Below are 19584 nucleotides of genomic sequence, written 5' to 3'. Positions count from 1 at the left end.
AATAAAAATAATTCCGAAATAATTTTATGCCATAATGAGATTGGAAATTAAGACTTTGTTGTAGCTACCTCATTATTCTTACATATATCTAACAACAGCAGTCTTGAAAAGAAAATATTTTAGAACTGATAAACAGGTTATTTATATCCGGAATATATCTTTGACTTTTACACGAGTTCAACAGTTATTTCCGGAAATAATTTATGATGGATGTAACGATGAATGAAAAAGGTGCATTGATAACATAGAGGATTTTTCTCTCTCTCATTAGACAGAAATGACGTAAGTTCTAATGTCTTGTTGCTAATCTATCAATCACTTTATCCTGTTATTATAATGGAAGAATGTTATTGATTCGGAAACTATAGTTATATTCGCATTTCAAAATGACTGCAAATCCCAGATTGTCCAGGATGATGAGCTGCTGGAAATCTTTTAACAGCATTAATAAAATCTACACCAAATACCACATAATTGTAATTAACATCATGTTTTGCTCTTATTGGGGTGAGCATAGCACATTTGGTGAACCAGTTGAAGAGACGTGACTTTTAATTTAGTAAGAACAATTTTGCTTCAGATCTACCTTTTAAGCTCTTATTATTAAGCATTCAATGTACAGCTCAACTTTTTCTGCACATGATTCAGGTCTTATATATCATATAATTCAGTAAAAATTATTCTAACATTATTCCATTTCACTTGTGTCAAGACAAACATCCTTTAAACAGGTTGGGAACACTTCCCCTATAGCGAGATAATCTCGCAAATACGCGATTATTCTTCTTTAGCGAGAGTAAATATATCCTGTACAACCGAAAAAAAAACACCTGTGGAGTACACCTCTTCGTGTTTCACGTGAAAAGAAGAAAAAGTGCTAAAATGTCCGATAATTCTGCAAATATATTAATCAAAACAAAAACACTCACGATGTGCATTGAATTTTAGACTCCTTCCCTCTTACACAGCACCGTTGATATGAAATTTCTTGATTGTGCTGTCAATTTCATAGAGACGATTCACTTCATGCTGAGTGTGTGTCGCACTTATTCAGCAATGCACAGAGTTTGCCATTATTTTCAAAAAGACACCAAAACACCTGTTTATAGTCATGTTTACTTTCTTTATAAAGAGGGATAATCGCGTTTCAATAGGGGAAGTGTTCCCAACCTGTTAAAGCCCCTTTCAAACTGAAAATTCACAGCTTCGATCAAGTTTGACTGTTTACATAGCCATTACAGTTCTGCAGCTAATTACATTGGTACCGAACTAAATTACCCAAGTGGAGAAATTTAGAGTCTCATTGGGGATTTTTCTTTGAGGTAAGAAACGGGGAGGGAAAGTGATCTATGTGACATGGAAGATAGACCAGGGTTCGAAATTAACTTTTTCAAGCACTAGTCCGTACGGACTAGTCACTATTGATGTTCACTAGTCCGCAAAGCATTTCACTAGTCCGTCCAGTATATCTAAAATTGATCTTCATTTTAATCAAACTAAACACATCACAGTTGCAAACAATTCAATTTCTGACACCTACAGAAGAAAAAGAGACCACCATATTTTATTTCGCATTCAAGATCTTCAAAAGCATACAATCTTAACCTCCGAGTTAATCCTTTGATAAACGTCCATAAGTGCGTTCAAGATCGACGTTCCTGTTGTTTTGGTGTACAGACCTTAGAGTCACAGGAGTTCGAAATTTTATCAATAAAGTCAATAAAATTCACTCGATTGACCAAGTCATGAGCTATAGTGTTATGAACTACTGTGTTAGAGTCGCGAATGACGAGAATATGTGGATACAAACGTGCATGTTCTCAGACCACACTCAGACTGTCATAGTCATGCAAACACCTGACCATGCAGGTAATCAACCATAAGTTCAAACATCTAAAAGACTCAGACAAATCTTGCTAAAATCTTTACCAATTCAAAATTGATTTCTGGATTTTCACTAGTCCGTATGGACTAGTGCTATAGAGAGTTCACTAGTCCAACACGTTTTCTACTAGTCTCGGACTTACGGACATGAGTTAATTTCGAACCCTGTATAATAATGCCTTAATATAGTTCAGCGTGTAAAGCATCAAACTAGTGACATAGGTCCAGGGTTGGATTCGCAGTCCAGTCACGTGAATTTTTCCTCTTCATTTTACACATGGTTAGTTCCACTAGTTCTTGTGTTATGTAATGTTAAAAGTATATAGTATGCCCCATGGTAACCAGTTATGGAGTCAATTACAAATACTTTCATGATTTTGTCTGATGCCAATTACTTCCAATTACAATTACGTTGATTTTAACCAATTTAATTAATTACTCTCAATTACTTTGAAGAATGTAATTATGATAAATACATTTCAGTTACTGAAGTTTATTTCAAAATGTCTTAAAGACTTGACCGCGAAGGCTGTTCACAATGATTCGTCTTCATTCAAACTTTTTGAGGAATTCTGCTAAAAATCTTGAGTCATGTTTAGTTCTGAATGTAATATCTGAATGAAGTGAACTCTTACTCAGGTATTTTTTGTACCTGTTCCTTTGTTCTCAGGAATGAGAGTGGTTCACACCTGAACAAAATTAGACCTACACCTATAGCCCTGGGCACTGTGGCCCATGCTGCATCAAGTATATAGACATACAGAGACATCTAATTAATGCACAAACAGGGAAACAGTCTAACATCATAATATTATAACATTCATTCCATCATTTTCAAACTTTAAAGTTAATTTGATTAAAGAATACAATTGAAAAGTAATTGAAAAGATTTGACTTTTTTGGAGATGTATTTATAATAAGTACATTCATATAAATTATTTATATATTATTATTATATTCATATATAATTAATATATACCGTATACATTTTCTACTGTTTATTCACATATGAAAGTGTACTTGTAGGCTTTAGGTTTTAGGTCTACACGAGAAAACTTAAATTTGTTCCCCAAAATATCATGAGAATTAATAAATGTTTGAGGTTAGGACCCCCCCCCCCCCTCCCACCATCTCCCGAACTACTTTAAGTTAGATTTTTATCCAACATTGATCTTTTGATTTTGTTCCATAATGTGTCAGATTCATAAAAGCATTTTAATCATGGTAGATGATCACATGGTAACATTCTGACTTTTAAAAAAATATTGGACCTGCAGGATTTAGACTATAAAATGTTTTGACGTAAAGATTTTGAATCTTAATGATGTGCCCTGCAGTTCTAAGTATATGTTAGATCTCTAAAATGGCAATTTTAAAGTGCAGGTAAAAGATGTGTTGTCATCTAGCTACATTTATTGTTTTAATGGCATCTAGTCAAGATTTTATCTTAACTAGTTAAACTATATAGAAAGTGATGTCCTGTAGAGCTGTACGTGTATTTCCACAATTTGAAATGAGACGAAACACCAAACTGCAATATGAAGATAACTACAGTATTGATAAAGTAGCAGCAAATTTTAATGTTTACTGGGTTATATACGTACAGAGATGTAAGTGTAAACAGACTCTGATATACTATAGTTAACACCTATCCTTTGTCTGTCTCTAAGTATTTATCACAGTACACATGGTCTGTAATTTCCGTTTTGTTTATCCTGTATGTCTTATATGTGACATAATATTGTTGACACTAAATCAGTGATCAAGAGCTGTGTTTATTTCGTCGAATATTTACCATTATATAGGATCTGGTTTATATGGTGGTGTTGTAATGGTATGTTGCTGTTCATATTACTTTTTGGTACAAAAAAAATTTAGAAAATTTGAAAGATGTTGAACTCCCCCCCCCCCCCCCCCCCCCCCCCCCCCCCCCCCTCCTCCTCAATATAACAAGAATAAGTACCAGGGATATTTATAGGGTCTGTAGAGGGCTAAAATAGGCCCCATTCCCAATGCTAAAAAGCATTTAATTTTCCCAATTTTTGCTTTATAAAATTCCATAACAACGAAAACAAAAGCAGAGTTCCCCTACATATTGGATAAGGGTGTGCACTATCTGAAAGATAAAATTGTAACCTACATCATAACATGTATATACATGATTCATTTTGTTAGTTTTTAGTCAGGTCACAAGATTTGTACCTGTTTTACCTAAGCTCATGTCATGTTCCCATTACCTGGATTTTTATAAAGAAGTGCCATATATATATAATTATATACTTCATATATTTAATCTGTACATTTGTAGATATAAGACATTTTTTGATACATGAGTCTGGGTCGGCTGTACAGGTAATATGTTTTTAGGGTTTGTAACTGTTTGATGTGATTGGCTTTATATAGGGATAACTTTTTCTTTTGAGATACAATAAATATATCAGATAAAAGTTTTTATATATTCTGCTGTATATTTCCCATTCAATTTACATTACAAGGTTTAATTGGTATATATATTCCAAAATAAAAGTGAGAGAAAGAGTGCTTTTTTTTTTGCCTTCCTTCCCCTTAGAAACACAGGGACTTCACAATGCATGGACAACAGGCTCTTCATGTGCTAGAACTGGTTAAAACCTATGTAAAACCAGTATCTAGTTCGTTGAACAAGCTGTTTTGTTAATTTCTCAAATGTGTACTAAGTGGTAAATTTCAAAGTATAAAAGTATTTTATTGAGAAAATATAAGTGTTAAGGAGGAATGCCAGAAAAATATGATATGAATGAAAAGTAGAGGATATGTACAACAATATTTTGAAATTGAAAACTTTCAAATTTACTTTATTTAGTCAAAAAATGCAGTTTTAGTAGAAAGCAATCTAAAAAAAAATCTAAAACCTCTGCTGGACTCGAACCTGCGATCTGCAGTTCGGCAGTTGATATGTTAACCGGACTGAGCTACTCAGCTATAGGCAATAATATTTGAAATGAATAGACAAATATTGCTGATATTTATATTTCAATCCATGTTTTAATAGGAAGTCAGCCATTATGATGATGTAGAGTACCTCCTTAAATGAAGATTAGGAAAAATTTCTATTGTACAAATAGCAGGAAATGTTGTGCATGTGAATTATCATAACATGTGAACTGTTCCTTATTGTAAACATGATAGATGTCAAAATTAAAATGTTCAATGCTTAAATGATAACAGTGTGAGTTTATGAAGGGAGAATGTTGTTTGTTAATAGTTTTTCTGTCCCAAAATTTTACATCTGTGCCCTGACATTAGTAAGGAAGTTATTGTGTCATGAGGGAGACTTATTCATGAACAACCCAATGAAATGGGCAGTATTTGTCCATGAATGTCCACCTACGGACTGAAATCCCAAGTGATACCATACATCTATAGCATTCAGAATATGACATCAGAAGAACTCCTCGGTCCTAAGGAGTAATATTTGCATATATTAGTTTCATTGATGTTAGTTTAATTGATGGAGTTAATTCAACTTTAATCAAATCTTCCGCAAATTTTTTTTTTTAAGGGGGGAGGGGGTTGTTGTGTATATAGCATGTAAAGGGATCGCCCTGTTTTTCTCTCTTTTCATCTCGCTAATTTTATTCATGCCTTAACTGTGTACTGGAGCATGACATTAAACGCTAATACTTGGCACGGAGGTTGTTATGGTCAGACGGTGTTATGATCTTTGTCCAAGGTCACCCATTAAAAAAAGTTTTAAATTTTTGCACAGGTCATAACTTTGTAATTAGAGACAGTAGAAGCTGATAATTGCACAAAGGTTGATTATGGCAAGATATGTCATGACCCTGATACAAGGTCATTTGGCTAGTGAAAAGGTCAGTTAGATTCATAATATGTTCAATCTAATTAAAGGCAGATCCTAAGATAGGCTCACAATCACTACAATAGGATCTGACATAACCCCATAGGGGATCATGTCCGCATGACCTTTCGCTTGGAATATTCATGATAACTATCAGATTTCGCCATACAGACAATGATGGCTATTTAGACGGTTCCTGGCAATTCGTAGATTAGTTGCAGTAATCTCTCTCCCACGAAGTTTATTCCACACTATAAAATTGTATATAAGGAATTTTAATTTTTTGCAGTAATGTTGAATCTATTCCGTTCATACAAACAATAAAACGTACGATATAATATACACCCAAATAAAATTGATTGTGAATTGCGATTTTAATATGTATGAATAGCGATGGGTAAGATTTGAATAGTTTTCAAAATGGTTTACTTAATTAACGCGAGGAATATAACGCCATTCGACGTAAACGGTGCATTGTGACGTCACATCTAGCTGGGATGTGTTTTCTTTCAAACCAAATAATCGCAACCGTTTTCCTTGAATTGTGAACACCGGCAAATTCATAGGCGATGCGCTGATTGGCTAACATAAAGTTTACATGAACATGACCCCTAGTTGGGTTATGTCAGATCTTCTTACTCAGAGTATACGGCACGGATCTAAGCGGTTTAGTTTTAATTAGATTGATAATTTGTTGTATAACTATATGATGCTGTACAGTATTTCGAGTATGCCTCACTTTGAATTTGTCCCATTTGGGCAGGTTTAATTGTGTTTGGTCTTTTGAAGAACCACAAGTATTTGTTAAAACATATGAACGTCCTCATTTAGTCTCAAGATTGAAATCTGTTCACACAGAGCTGCACTGTTTCCTGATTGTATGAAAATAGCACAAGTTGTTCCTAATATACACAAAAAGAAAAGTATTCTAGAAAAGGGAAACTACAGGCCTGTCAGTATATTGCCCTACATTGTCTACATTTTTGGAAGGGTTATTCATAGTCAGCTATCAGAGTTTATCAATTACCATTTGAATGATATCTTATCAGCTTTTAGACCTGGATATGGATGTCAAAGTGTACCACTAAAAATTGTTGTAGATTGGAAATTAACTCTTGATCATAACAAATACACTGCAGCAATTATGATAGATTTATCAAAAGCATTTTTGATTGTATTTCACATGATCATATTGTAGCAAATTTAGATGCATGTGGTTTTATGAGAGAAGCTACTACAGTATTCTGAAAGCAATTTATAGCCATTTAAGCAACCAGAAACGGTGAGAAACTGGAAATGTTTGTAGTGAATTTTATAGGCCTCTCTAAGACAGGATATATTATGTTATGGTGATCTCGTCTGTTTGTCTGTCCCACTTCGTGTCTGGCCCATAATTTAAATAATATGAGACTTAGAATCATCTAACTTTGTCAGCTGATATATCTTGGGTAGAGGTTGGGTCACACTTTAAAGTCAGGTCACTGTGACCTTTGATTAAGACAATATGTCCGAATATGGCAAAATCCTTTCCAACTTGTAACTAGACAATTATTTGGTCTAGAATCATCAAACATGGGCAGTTAATGCATCTTCAGTAGAAGGTGTATCACACTCTAAATCAAGGTCACTGTGACCTATAATTAGGATGATATGGAGCCTAAAAATGGTTATGCCAAATATGGCCTTCTGTAGATTTGAGTCCTAGAATCCAAAAACTTTGTCAATTTGTGCATCTGTAGAGGAATGTAAATTGCAGCTCAAAATCGGGTCATTAAAACTTTTAAAATGGTAGGTACAGTGGAACCTCGTTAATCCGGACACTTTGGTCCCCAGCAAAATCGTCTGGATAAATGAAGCGTCCAGATAATTGAATCACATATTTTCTAGCTTTGCATAAGTAACCGATATGTGCGTACTTTATTGATGCATATTGAATTAAACACATTCTGTCATTGGATTTCACCATTTGCATTAGTAAATAAATTATGATAATGTTAACATTTACATGTATTTCAAAGCACTAAAATTTAATGTACGTGTTCAGTGTATTTGCCTGTGCTTACATTGTACATACATATGATCCCTACAAATAAATATACAAAACTGTGTACCGTATGCAAAACAAATAATGAAGCACTTTATGTAACTAGTAGTAAATAAATCATTAGTAATTAACATAATCATTTACACTTCAAACATTTCATCACACTTTTACTTCTTAAAGAGGCCGGTAATTTCCATCTGTCACGATTCACGGGTTCGGCGGTCTGTTAAAACAATCTTCATCGTCCAAAGTTGATAAAAGAATATCATGATTATCATGTCAGTTGACAACATTCTTTAACCAAAATTCAATCTGCCAGAGTTTATATTTCTTAATCTATAATTATCCAAGACAATATCGGGAGAACAAAATCATTTAAGCTCGTAATATCAAGACCTACTACTACTTTGATCTAGTCACGCGTACCTTTTATTTTCATGATGCGATAATAACGGAAGAAAACTCGGGTGAAACTAACATTACAGGTACATACAGAATTTAAATGTCATTTTCCTTAAAATGGTGATTTTCTCACTTCTACCCAGAGTTTAAAAACTTGAAAGCAATAAAGCTCTACAACATCGTAAGAAGAATCAATCGTACACAGGTACATTCTACATGCGTGACATTCTAAACATTAAAAACTTACTACATATACATGAACATACATGTATATTTTACGCCAATCAACAGTATAAAATCCAGAATCTAGAAGTATAATCTACACTCTTTAGATTTGAATAAGCCGATAATCAATTCACGAATCAGTACAACTGATATGTGTAGCAGTTAAAAAAATATCATTACGGCATGATGTTTAATTTATTAATACTATTAGGGTATTAATCAAGACTATAAAATAATATGCTACAGATTTATTTACAAAATTCAACACTACACGCAATAAAGATCTTATGTGCGAAAATTGGCAATACAATGTCTCGATCGGCACATGCTATCTAACGGACTTATCATCACACACCACCTAATTGGAGGGAGGTGTTGACAGGGTACAGGTAATCGCTTCAATTAGACAGTTTGGCTTGTTTTCTTTATAATTTACGCCTTGCTAAAATAGTCCGACACAGACCTTCCCTAAACAAAATTACCGTCCGGATTAACGGTACAATTTTCAATGCATTATAACGTTTTGTAGTAAAAGGTGATCGTCCGGATCCGGAATGCGAATTTCCGGATTAATGATGCAAAATAATGTATAAAAATTCTGTTCCCTAGAAAAATCGTCCGGAAGGTGAAGCGTCCGGATTAATGGTGTCCGGATTACCGAGGCTCCACTGTATATAAAAAAAAATCTGTTTTAAGGGAGATAATCCCTATACATATAAAAGAGAGTAATGCAGAAACCCTTTTCAATAATTATTACATCAAGAAATAAACACTTCTTTCATAAAATGTAACTACATAACAATTAATATGTATAATTATTTTGTTTTTAACACTAATGATATAAATATATGCAGTGTTATACGTAACATCTGTACTAAAAAAAATTGCAAAGACTAGTTAACATGCACATCACACAACAGATAGAGGAGTTGTGTCAAAGAGTTCAGCTAGACTTTGATAATGGTCAAATTGCTTCTGTCCAGTTAAAGATTAATTAATGAGTATTATGTAAAAAGGCTGTGGAAATAATTTGTCATTTCTTTAGTTATGGGTCATTTCTCTGTACAACCCAAAATTGCTAGTAATTTTATCATGTGAAAGCAATCTAAATACAGTAAAATATCTCTATCTCGAAGTCCGAGGGACCTCGAAAAAACTTCGAGATATCCGGGGGTTCGAGATATCCAAAATCGATCTTGGATATATTTTTTTTTGAAGGAGGATATTTGATGCATAGTATGTTATTTACATTATAAACAAAAACCCTATTGCCGTTTCTTAAAGTTTAATACAAGTTGATAAATTAATATTGTGGAATTTCAAAGACAAACATTTCGTTTTTTAATATATATATATAAACATCCAATTGAATTCACAGCGTGTTTCAAAATTCAGATGAGCATGCCTGTATGCTTACTTTAAGTTTACTGATGTCCAGGCTCGACTGGGATGTAGTTATTGTGTTGTAATGAAAGAACCTATCACGTAAGAAACAAAAAAGACGGATTTTTAAAAAACCAAACTTTTAAATGTTTATTAAATAAATTTTCGTGATTTTTCTGTACTAGTTTTAATAATGAAGCGTGTATTATTAAATGCATTATCATTATTAAGAGCATTACCTTCAAGTGTACTTCGACGATATTGTGCGTTTATCTAACCCACATGTTTATGATAGAGCATGTGTCATTCAAAACACCATCCATGGAATCGGGTGTGTTAGTTCATAATTGGTGGTGAACTTTAGCCGTAATGTTGGAAGGCTTCACTAATCACCCAAGCTGTTGAACCATATATTGCGACCTGGGTCTACTCGGAAAAGGCGAGCGTGGATTAGCGGTTATTAATTATAATTAATGTAGCTGCAGGTGTGAATGTGTGATTTAACGACGCCAGGTATGGTAAGCAGGGCGGAAAATTGACGGCACTTCGAGATAAACCAGGTGAATTTAGGGTATGGGACCTTGAAACTACTTCGACATAAGCGGAGTATTCAAGATTACCGTGTTCGAAATATCAGAAGTTTTTTTTAATCATTTATATAGGGAAAACGGCCAGGACCGGCGGTCGACTTCGACTCAAGTGGGGTATTCGAGATAAACCATATTCGAGATACAGATATTTTACTGTACATGTAATAAAATGAAACATTTTTAAGTGTAGTTATTTGAGCAATTTTAAAAGATCATATATATTGCTGTACCAAGGTTAACATTATTTTGTCCCACGCATACTCATATCTCTTTATGATTAATGTACATTTGACGGGCGTATCATGTGCCGTGGCAGCTAGTACACTTTATTTAAAATTGTACAAAGGTGTTCCACAAGGTTCGATAATTGGTCCTGTTATTTTTAAATATTTTTATCAATGATATTTTTTGGTTTGTCTTTGATTGTGACCTTTACAGTTATGCTGATGATAGTGCTCGTTCAAACTCAATCAACAAAATTAATTGAAAAAGACTGTATTAGAATCAGATCGCTCCATTCTTGTACTATAGTGGTTTACAGACAATCAAATACAAGTCAATCCTGATAAGTTTCAATTAATATGTCAAGATAAAGGGGAAAAACATCTGTTTTAAAATACAAAACAATAATTTGTATACCCAGAAAAGAAAAGGAAGTTAAGCCACCTGATGTTGCTATGGATTTTGAGTTTATCTTCATTATGCATGTCTCAAATATCTGGGGAGGGGGAGGGGGGGGGGGGGCTTCTCAGCAACTTAATGCCCTTAAAAGAATAGGTGTACATCTTACAAACTTAGGAAAACTAATAATATATCAAACTTTCATCATGTCAAACTTCAACTACTGTCCACTAGTCTGGCATTTTTGTGATGTAAGAGAAACAAGAAAATTGGGGGAAATTGTGAAAGGGCTTCAGTTTTTATGCCCCCGCCACAAAGTGTTCGGGCATATAGTTTTACACTTGTCCATCCCTGTGTTCTTCTGCCCTCCCACAAAACCTAGTTTTCTAAATGCCTTGATATATTGAATTGGATTTTTGCATGCAGGTTTATATTGATGATTTACAGATGAGTTTGAATTTTGTTCTGGTTCGTTGATTTTTGATAGAGTTGTGCCCCTTTAACTTAGAAAAATTACTGTCACAACCAGGCCTGGAGGTTATAAAAGTTTTTTGAGCACGTTTTCATGCTCAAACTCGAACTCTGTGCTCTAAATCATACGCATACTCAAAAGTGAAGGCTCTGAAACTTTTATAAAATTATTCTCATACTCAATAGGAGTACATGCTCAAGAGTTTTCGAGTATGCTCGGAGCTTGCCCTGAGTTGTACTCAAAACAAACATGTTTGAGTATGAGTACAGTAAAAGTTTTATAACCTCCAGGCCTGCTAGTTTTCTGAACTACATTTCTAAACACCTTGTTGTATTGAATTGGTTTTTTGTGTACAGATGTATATTGATGAGTTACAAATCTTCCAGTTCGTTGATTTTTTTTATGGAGTTGTGCCCCTTAACATAGAAAAATTAATGCTAGGACCAGTTTTCCTGACTCTTTTCTAAACGCCTTGAGATATTGAATTGATTTTTCGTAGGCAGGTGTATATTAATCACTTACAGATCAAGTTTGAGTTAAATTGTTCCAGTTTGTTGATTTTTTATGGAGTTTTGCTCCTTTAACATAGAACATTTACTGTTTATATGGCCAGTTTTTAGGTCACCTGAATTCATTCAGGTGACCTATTGCTATCTGTTTTTGTCCGTCGTCGTGCGTTAACATTTGAACATTTTCAGCTTCTTCTCTGAAACCCCTGAACCAATTTCAACCAATTTTGGCATATAGCATCTGTGGGTGGAGGGGAACAAAAATTGTGAAATTCGTGGTCCCTGCCCCCCTGGGGCCTGAGGGGTGGGGCAAAAACCATCAAAATGAGTGTAATTTTAAAAAATCTTCTTCTTTACTCCTGGACATCAAGAAGCCAAACTGTGGGCATAATTATAATGAGCGTTGAGCCCTCTACCAAAATTGTGAAATTCATGGCCCCTGGGGCAGGGGTTCTTGTGTTAGGGTGGGGCTCTATTGGTCATAGAGTGAAAATGTAGAAATTCTTTGAAAATCTTCTCTGTCTCTGGGTATTAAGTAGACAAACTAATAGCATGGTAATGATGAGCAAGGATGCCTCTTTATACCCCCCGCAACAAGTTGTGGGGGGTATACTGGAATCGGGTTGTCCCGTCCGTCTGTAGACGCAATGGTTTCCGGGCTCTAAAGCATTATCCTTTCCACCTACCGTCACCATATCATATATATGGACTACCCACAGGATGAAGATGTTCCCTATTGATTTGGGGTCAAAAGGTCAAAGGTCAAGCACAAGGTCATTATAATTATGCGCACTGGAAATTGAAGTAGCAATATGGTTTCCGGGCTGTAAAGCGTTATCCTTTCCACCTACAGTCACCATATCAAACATATGGACTACCCATGGGGTGAAGATGTTCCCTATCGATTGTGGGGTCAAAAGGTCAAAGGTCAAGCGCACTGGACATTGAAGTAGCAATATGGTTTCCGGGCTCTAAAGCGTTATCCTTTCCACCTACAATCACCATATCAAACATATGGACTACCCATGGGATGAAGATGTTCCCTATCGATTTTGGGGTCAAAAGGTCAAAGGTCATGCGCACTGGACATCGAAGTAGCAACACTCAGAAAAGAGGTAGTTTATACCTATTACCAACACCCTTTGGGAGATTGGGGTAAGCGGGAGGTATTCTTAGTGAGCATTGCTCACAATACTTCTTGTTAAAAATTGTGAAATTCATGGCCCCTGGATCAGGGGTTCTGGTGCTAGGGTGGGGCTCTATAAGTCATATAGTGAAAATGCATTATTTCTTTGAAAATCTTCTTCTCTGTCCTTGGGTATTAAGTAGACAAACCAATAGCATGGTTATGATGAGCAAGGATGCCTCTTTCAAAATTGTGAAATTCATGGCCCCTAGATCAGGGGTTCTGGTATTAGGGTGGGGCCCTATTGATCATATAGTGAAAATGCATTTTATTTCTTTGAAAATCTTCTCCTCTGCTGCTGGGTATTAAGTAGACAAACTAATAGTATGATAATGATCAAGGATGCTTCTTTCAAAACTGAAATTTATGGCCCCTGGGTCAGGGGTTCTGGTGCAAAGGCGGGGCTGACCACATAGCTATTCAATGTTTCTTCCATCCAAAAGTAAAATTCTTATATTTAAACACAAACCTAATTCAAACATTGGAAGGTTGTTACATGATACTCAGGTGACCTATAAGGCCCCTGGGCCTCTTGTTTAAAACTTTTCATCTAAACGCCTCGAGATATTGAGTTGATTTTTTGTATGCAGTTACGTATCATGTATATTGATGTGTATTAAACAGATCGAGTTTGAGTTTTGTTTCAGTTTGTTGATTATTTTTTTTATGGAGTTGTGCCCCTTTAACGTAGAAAAATACTGTCAGAAGAAAATTTTATAAAGTATATATTTATATTATGGCTGTTAGAATATATAAAGGATTGTTGTTGAGTTCTTCATTGTACTAAATGCGTGTAAAATACAATTTCTGAATACCACATTCAATGGATGTCCTACATTTGACTTTACTGCAGGCGGGGGCATCCGTGTCGTGCTGACACATCTAGTTTGTTTCAAATACGATGTTAATAGAAATTTGTACAAGTAACTTCATCAAAATTTAAAATTACCCTATCTTGAACTCAGATGCATGAGAACAATGGCCTTAGAATGTTTTGAGATTTTTAACAAACAATGTCTAACCTACCTACAAGATTTTATCCAAATTAAGAAACACAATATTCTTTTAGATACATGAAAACAGCGGATTTACCAAAAAGTTGATTCAGCAACATATGGGCTGAAATCCTTTTAAAATCATGAATCTGCAAAACTGTGGAACTCGATCATTACCAGAATCTTGTAGTTCTAAATATTACTGCTTTTATCCAATCTAAACCAAACATTAGCCGTTGGCATGGGGAGTATTGTACTTTGATGTGCCTGCATGTAGCTAATTTTATGGTAGAATATTTTTACTAGAGTATCAAAATGCATATATTGTCCCAAATAATTTTATTTATATATAATTTGGTGTAACACATGAATATTATTTTTATCTTGCTACATGTACTACATGTACTCATGTGAGCAGTGTGTCTATTGTCAGACTGTTATATCTCCAATGAGTGAAGTCCCATAGATTTATAGGAATCTTAACAGCTTGGTGAATTGCCCTCAACAGTATTATTGCTTGTTGAATTGTCCTCATAACAAGTAAACACACACTCACACATCTGTACCTACATCTGTGACAGAGTAGAGTGTGCCCTCTAGATGTGCCGAGGACCAAATTATAAAATGTAGCAGAGATAGCAGGGTTGATTATTATGTTAATGGGGGCCATATTTAAAATATAACATTCACTCCTTCCAGCAAGGAATAAATTTCCTGTAAATTGTTTATATTTGTCTTAAATAAGATTCTTAAACCACTAGTAGCAGAGGAACAGGAAATTAGAATCCTTCTGTGATGCAAACATCAAAGGTTTTTAGAGTGAACTTCTTGAAGTGTTTTGTATTTCTCGGTATTTCTGGCTTGTACATGTTTGTCTCAGTTTCGTGTACGACACATTGCAGTACATGGGACTGGGTGTAGTACAAGGTGCAGGACTAAAATCTTCTCATTCATAGCTTGAACATTTTTTAATTATTTTGCAGGGCGTCATGAATCTCCTTGAAAACATTGAAACCGGAAAGCCTTAATCTATACACAGGAAAGCTGTGACTTGTGGAAAGTGATTGAACAAATGTTTACATGAGGAAATACAGACTATATTATGTCATTAAATATTGTGTTGTCGACACACGCTAGGGCTTCGTGGCAGCCTCAGAAATCATGGGCTAAAATTCAAATCACCACCCCCCACACCTAACTGTTGTATCAGTGACTCTGCCCGGAGATTCCGTGACCACGATGGAGGAGGATGATTCTAGAGAGTGGTTGTATGATCTCCTCACGGAAGTACAGCTGGAACAATTCTTCTCCAAGTTACGGGACGAACTTCAAGTTACGCAGTGAGTAGTGCTTATTGTGTAACATTTATTTTTTTTATCAGAACGTACATGTACGTACATGCAAAGACCACCCTATTTGATGCATGAATGTGAAAGAAATACAGAATTCGCATGAATTGTCATGTGATAACATTCGTGCACTAGCATCCTTTTTGTTTCCTTATTTCAAATGTGGATTTTCATGCTGTACAAGGGAACACCCCCCCCCCCCCTTCCCCGGTGTTTGCTTTCTAAAGTGACAAGAGGAAAGAATTTCATATTACTTTGGACACAGATAAAGTTTTGTTATATATGGCAGTTAGTATTGGTGTGACTGTGTACATGTGACTTAAAAATGCAGTTAGATGTTGATAATTTTGAATTGTTTTGAAAACCTCTTGAATATTTTGAACTATCCCAAAGTTCCAGAAGTCAACTAAACTGTGGGGAGAAATGTGAGAAATTAATCCTTCATTGTTTACTCTAGTGGGATTAGGAAATCCTACCTCTGGAACAGGGTTTTCCCTTTAGGAGTCCTAATGACTCAGCGTCGCCTCATTCTACAGCTGCTCATCTTGTCTCTTTGGTGGAATTTATCAATTCCACACTCGTACTACTGAAGGAATCTGTTAATCTTACACAATAGTTAGAATTGAATTGACTAAGAAGACCATTTACTTTAAAATTAATTTTGTCTTTGTTTAAATTGTTCTCTAAAGATATCAAGAGGAAATCTTATACAAAACCTGTATGTGTTCTTTTGTGTTTGATAATGGTTATGTGAACAAGGATTAATATCACAAAACATTGCTATTTTGATAATGATGAAATGCAAATTTCATATTGCTTGAAATTTGTCTTTAATCTTTTTTTAAATTATAGAGCTATCATAAAGATTAATGGTTTGATTTGGTATAGTTTAAGCAATCTAAATAAAATAAAAAATCTTTCAAAATAGGTCATTGTGGGTCTACATGTATTTAAAGGTGCAGGAGAAGAGCACCGACAGTTTAAGTGAACATATGAACGTTTAATCCTGTTAGATTTACTGAGCTATTCTTCAAATATTTTGCTACTGATACATTTTTACAGTTGATTTGAATGATTAAATGGAGATGCATCATATGTTTTAATGTCTAGCCAAGGGCCACTGGACTGTATAAATGGGCTGTCTGAAATCACCATGCATTAATCACTTAATCAGGTGTAAACACTGGGGACCTATCCTCTGAGTGGGTGGACAGGGGAGGTATAGATATATATGTCACAAGGATAGACTTTTTAAAAACACATCTGTTTGTAAACAGAATTTAATAGGCCACATCTCTCTGCATTCAGACAAATTACTAAGAAAATTTACATTCATTTCAGTGCTCTTAGATCAAGGTTGAAAAAAATCTTATATTTGGAAATGGCTTATATCAAACAGGTGTTCTCCATTGACTTTTATAAATAGTTAAGAGTATTACTGACTCCAGAGGGATCATTTTGTTGGCTGGACACAGGTGTGTAATATTGGGGCAGGACAGGCTTTTCCTGTGATTTTGGGGCCACATTACACAATATGGATGCTTCATGAAAGCTTGTGACTGTTACCTTTAATTTACACCTTTGTCAAGCTCCAGGTAATTATGTAAGGTAATGTACCAAAGAGGCAGGTGACGAGAGTTTGCATGTGTAAACCCCAACACTAGGGGATTGGTGAGGTATTATGTAACACTTGGAACCAACTTAAGTCCTTGTGTTTTTGCTGAAGTCCGATTACTCTCACATAAATGGAGTTTATAGCTCATTTAATCTTGCATCATAAAATGAAAATTTAATTGCACTTTAGGGTTTAAGATTAGTAGATATTGGATACTTCAGTCCTCTGGTCTGATTTCAGGGTCAAAATAGGTGGCTTCCTCTAGGCTTATAATGAATTGATTTAAGATAGTCAAGACGTGATGTCTGAATGCCACAGAAAAGTGTAGGCCAGAGAGAGTGTCAACAACAGTTTGTAGTGGATTGTATCATTTCAGGCTCTCTCACTTTGAGTATGTTAAAACAGAGGACTTGGAGAAGATTGGCATGGGAAAGCCAGCCATCCGACGTCTGCTCGATGCTGTAAAGAAAAAGAAAGCCAGCAAAAAACCAAAGATTCTGGACAAAGTAAGGCTTCCTGCTCATCATTGTCTTATTTCATACGGTCCCCCAAAAGATCATTTGATAGATGTAATTTCCAGTCTTTTCAAATGGTATGAACTTTTTATTCATAAAATTTTTATTCTCATTCAAATTCCTGATGTTGCTATTAGGTGAAAATAAAGTTTTCATTGATTAATTTTGTATGTACATGTGTATGGCAATGAACAAATCAGACATTTACAAAAAATGATGTCTGGCTGATAAATTCTGAAAGCGAGATTGTGGAAATGAAATCTCATGAAATATAAGTCATTTACAATATCTGCAATTTCTTTTGCAAAATTCAAAGCTTCATCATAGGCACAATGTTGCATGTAAGTAGGGAACTAATTACTACACATGCATGTACACACACACATACATTGTACACCAAGTTTATTGTATCTGTTAAATGTTGAAGATAAAATGTATGCTGGAGTTTGACATTTGCCGTTTTGCAGATTTTATCAGGAACGGCCAAAAGGATGACAGAAGATTCTGTGAAGTCACCGCTCTCCTCTTCACGCCACTCAGGCGAACAGTCGCTGACCTGTCTCATCAATCAGAAACAACTGATGCTTTGGGGGAAGCTGGGTAATGGATCATTCGGAGTTGTCCGGGAGGGTGAATGGACCACCCCTAGTGGTCGCAAGGTAAGTCATTCATCAGCTTCGTGATGTGTGTTTACACAGAAAGAATTGCAGCTTCATTCATCAGTTTTAGTGAAGGAGGGTACTTGAAGCAATCAACATCAGTCCTTACGATAGGTCAATGAAAATTCTGATCTGGTTAGATTCGTTGAAATGTTTGTTAATTGAAGGCTTTCTATTTCCTGTGGTTACTGTGGTTACCATCACATGATGACCCAGAGTGTAATGATGCACTTCATGTTTTAAGAAACGTCACAAGTATTATTTGGAAAGTCTAACAGAGTGTTTTCCTTAAACATGAGAGGGCTATTTTGATATTATAGTATAGAACTTGTTGGGATTTTGATTTAGCACAATTGACATTGTCTGTATTATAAAGTATTTGTATTGAGTGAAGTAGTTTATGTCATCAACATGGAAGAGAATGTGTAATTGCTTTATGAAGCATTTAATCTTCAAATTATCTTGTGATCTCCAGAAAATGAATGTCAGTGTATGATAAATACCAGTACTTTGTCAGTGGATGATAAATACTTTTACTTTGTCAGTGTATGATAAATACTTTTACTTTGTCAGTGTATGATAAATACCTGTACTTTGTCAGTGTATGATACATACCAGTACTTTGTCAGTGTATGATACATACCAGTACTTTGTCAGTGTATGATACATACCAGTACTTTGTCAGTGTATGATAAATACATGTACTTTGTCAGTGTATGATAAATACATGTACTTTGTCCTTACAGAAGAAAGTGGCTGTCAAAGTTTTAAGAGCAGATGCCCTTGCTCAGCCTGGGGCATTCGAGGACTTTGTTAAAGAAGTGAATGCTATGCACAGCCTGAATCACCCAAACTTAATCCATCTCTACGGAATTGTGCTGTCCTCACCGCTAATGATGGTAAGTAACACTCTTTGTCTCAATATTTCGTGGGTTTCAGTACATACATCAAAGAAAGAGCCCTAACAAAAGCTTTATATAAAAGTCATGTCTGTAATATAGCTCTTAGTAAATTAAGGCTTTTTTTTTTAAAAATTCGATCAAATAAATGTTTTTAATCTTAGCTTGTGGGGATCCTGGTTAGAATAGGTTCTCAGTACCCCTTGCTTGTCGTAGAAGGCGACTATATGGGGCGGTCCTTCGGATGAGACTGCAAAAACCGAGGTCCCATGTCACAGCAGGTGTAGCACGATAAAGATCCCTCCCTGCTCTAAGGTCATAAGCGCCGAGCATAGGCCTAAATGTTGCAGCCCTTCACTGGCAGTGGTGATCAATCTTGGCAATATTAGCAGCTG

At 35.3% G+C, this 19584-nt stretch overlaps 1 protein-coding gene and 1 long non-coding RNA gene across 5 annotated transcripts in view; one reads left to right on the top strand and one right to left on the bottom strand.

The window, feature by feature from the left end:
- Positions 1–162: 162 nt before the first annotated feature.
- LOC125656420 (activated CDC42 kinase 1-like) overlaps positions 163–19584 on the top strand; it is a 33624-nt gene continuing 14202 nt past the window's right edge. The window contains exons 1-6 of one of the 4 annotated variants that reach the window (XM_056148662.1): positions 193–282; positions 4193–4236; positions 15136–15492; positions 17493–17622; positions 18099–18290; positions 19037–19189. In XM_056148662.1, coding sequence (XP_056004637.1) covers positions 15392–15492; positions 17493–17622; positions 18099–18290; positions 19037–19189 — 576 coding nt within the window. In that variant the 5' untranslated portion in view covers positions 193–282; positions 4193–4236; positions 15136–15391. Of the gene's footprint in view, positions 283–3602; positions 3719–4192; positions 4237–14831; positions 14963–15135; positions 15493–17492; positions 17623–18098; positions 18291–19036; positions 19190–19584 lie in introns of those variants that run through there. The other 3 variants (XM_048887033.2, XM_048887027.2, XM_048887046.2) reach the window with 3 other exon arrangements.
- Positions 188–7565, bottom strand: LOC130050072 (uncharacterized). The gene is made up of 2 exons (XR_008798459.1): positions 1171–7565; positions 188–721 (listed from the first exon to the last, which is right to left on the bottom strand). It is a non-coding gene; the product is annotated as an uncharacterized LOC130050072 (long non-coding RNA).

This window comes from Ostrea edulis, chromosome 1 (genome assembly GCF_947568905.1).
Source record: "Ostrea edulis chromosome 1, xbOstEdul1.1, whole genome shotgun sequence".
NCBI classification, from domain to species: domain Eukaryota; kingdom Metazoa; phylum Mollusca; class Bivalvia; order Ostreida; family Ostreidae; genus Ostrea; species Ostrea edulis.
The sequence above is the reverse complement of the archived record's forward strand: the minus strand, read 5'-3'. Positions and strand labels throughout refer to the sequence as shown.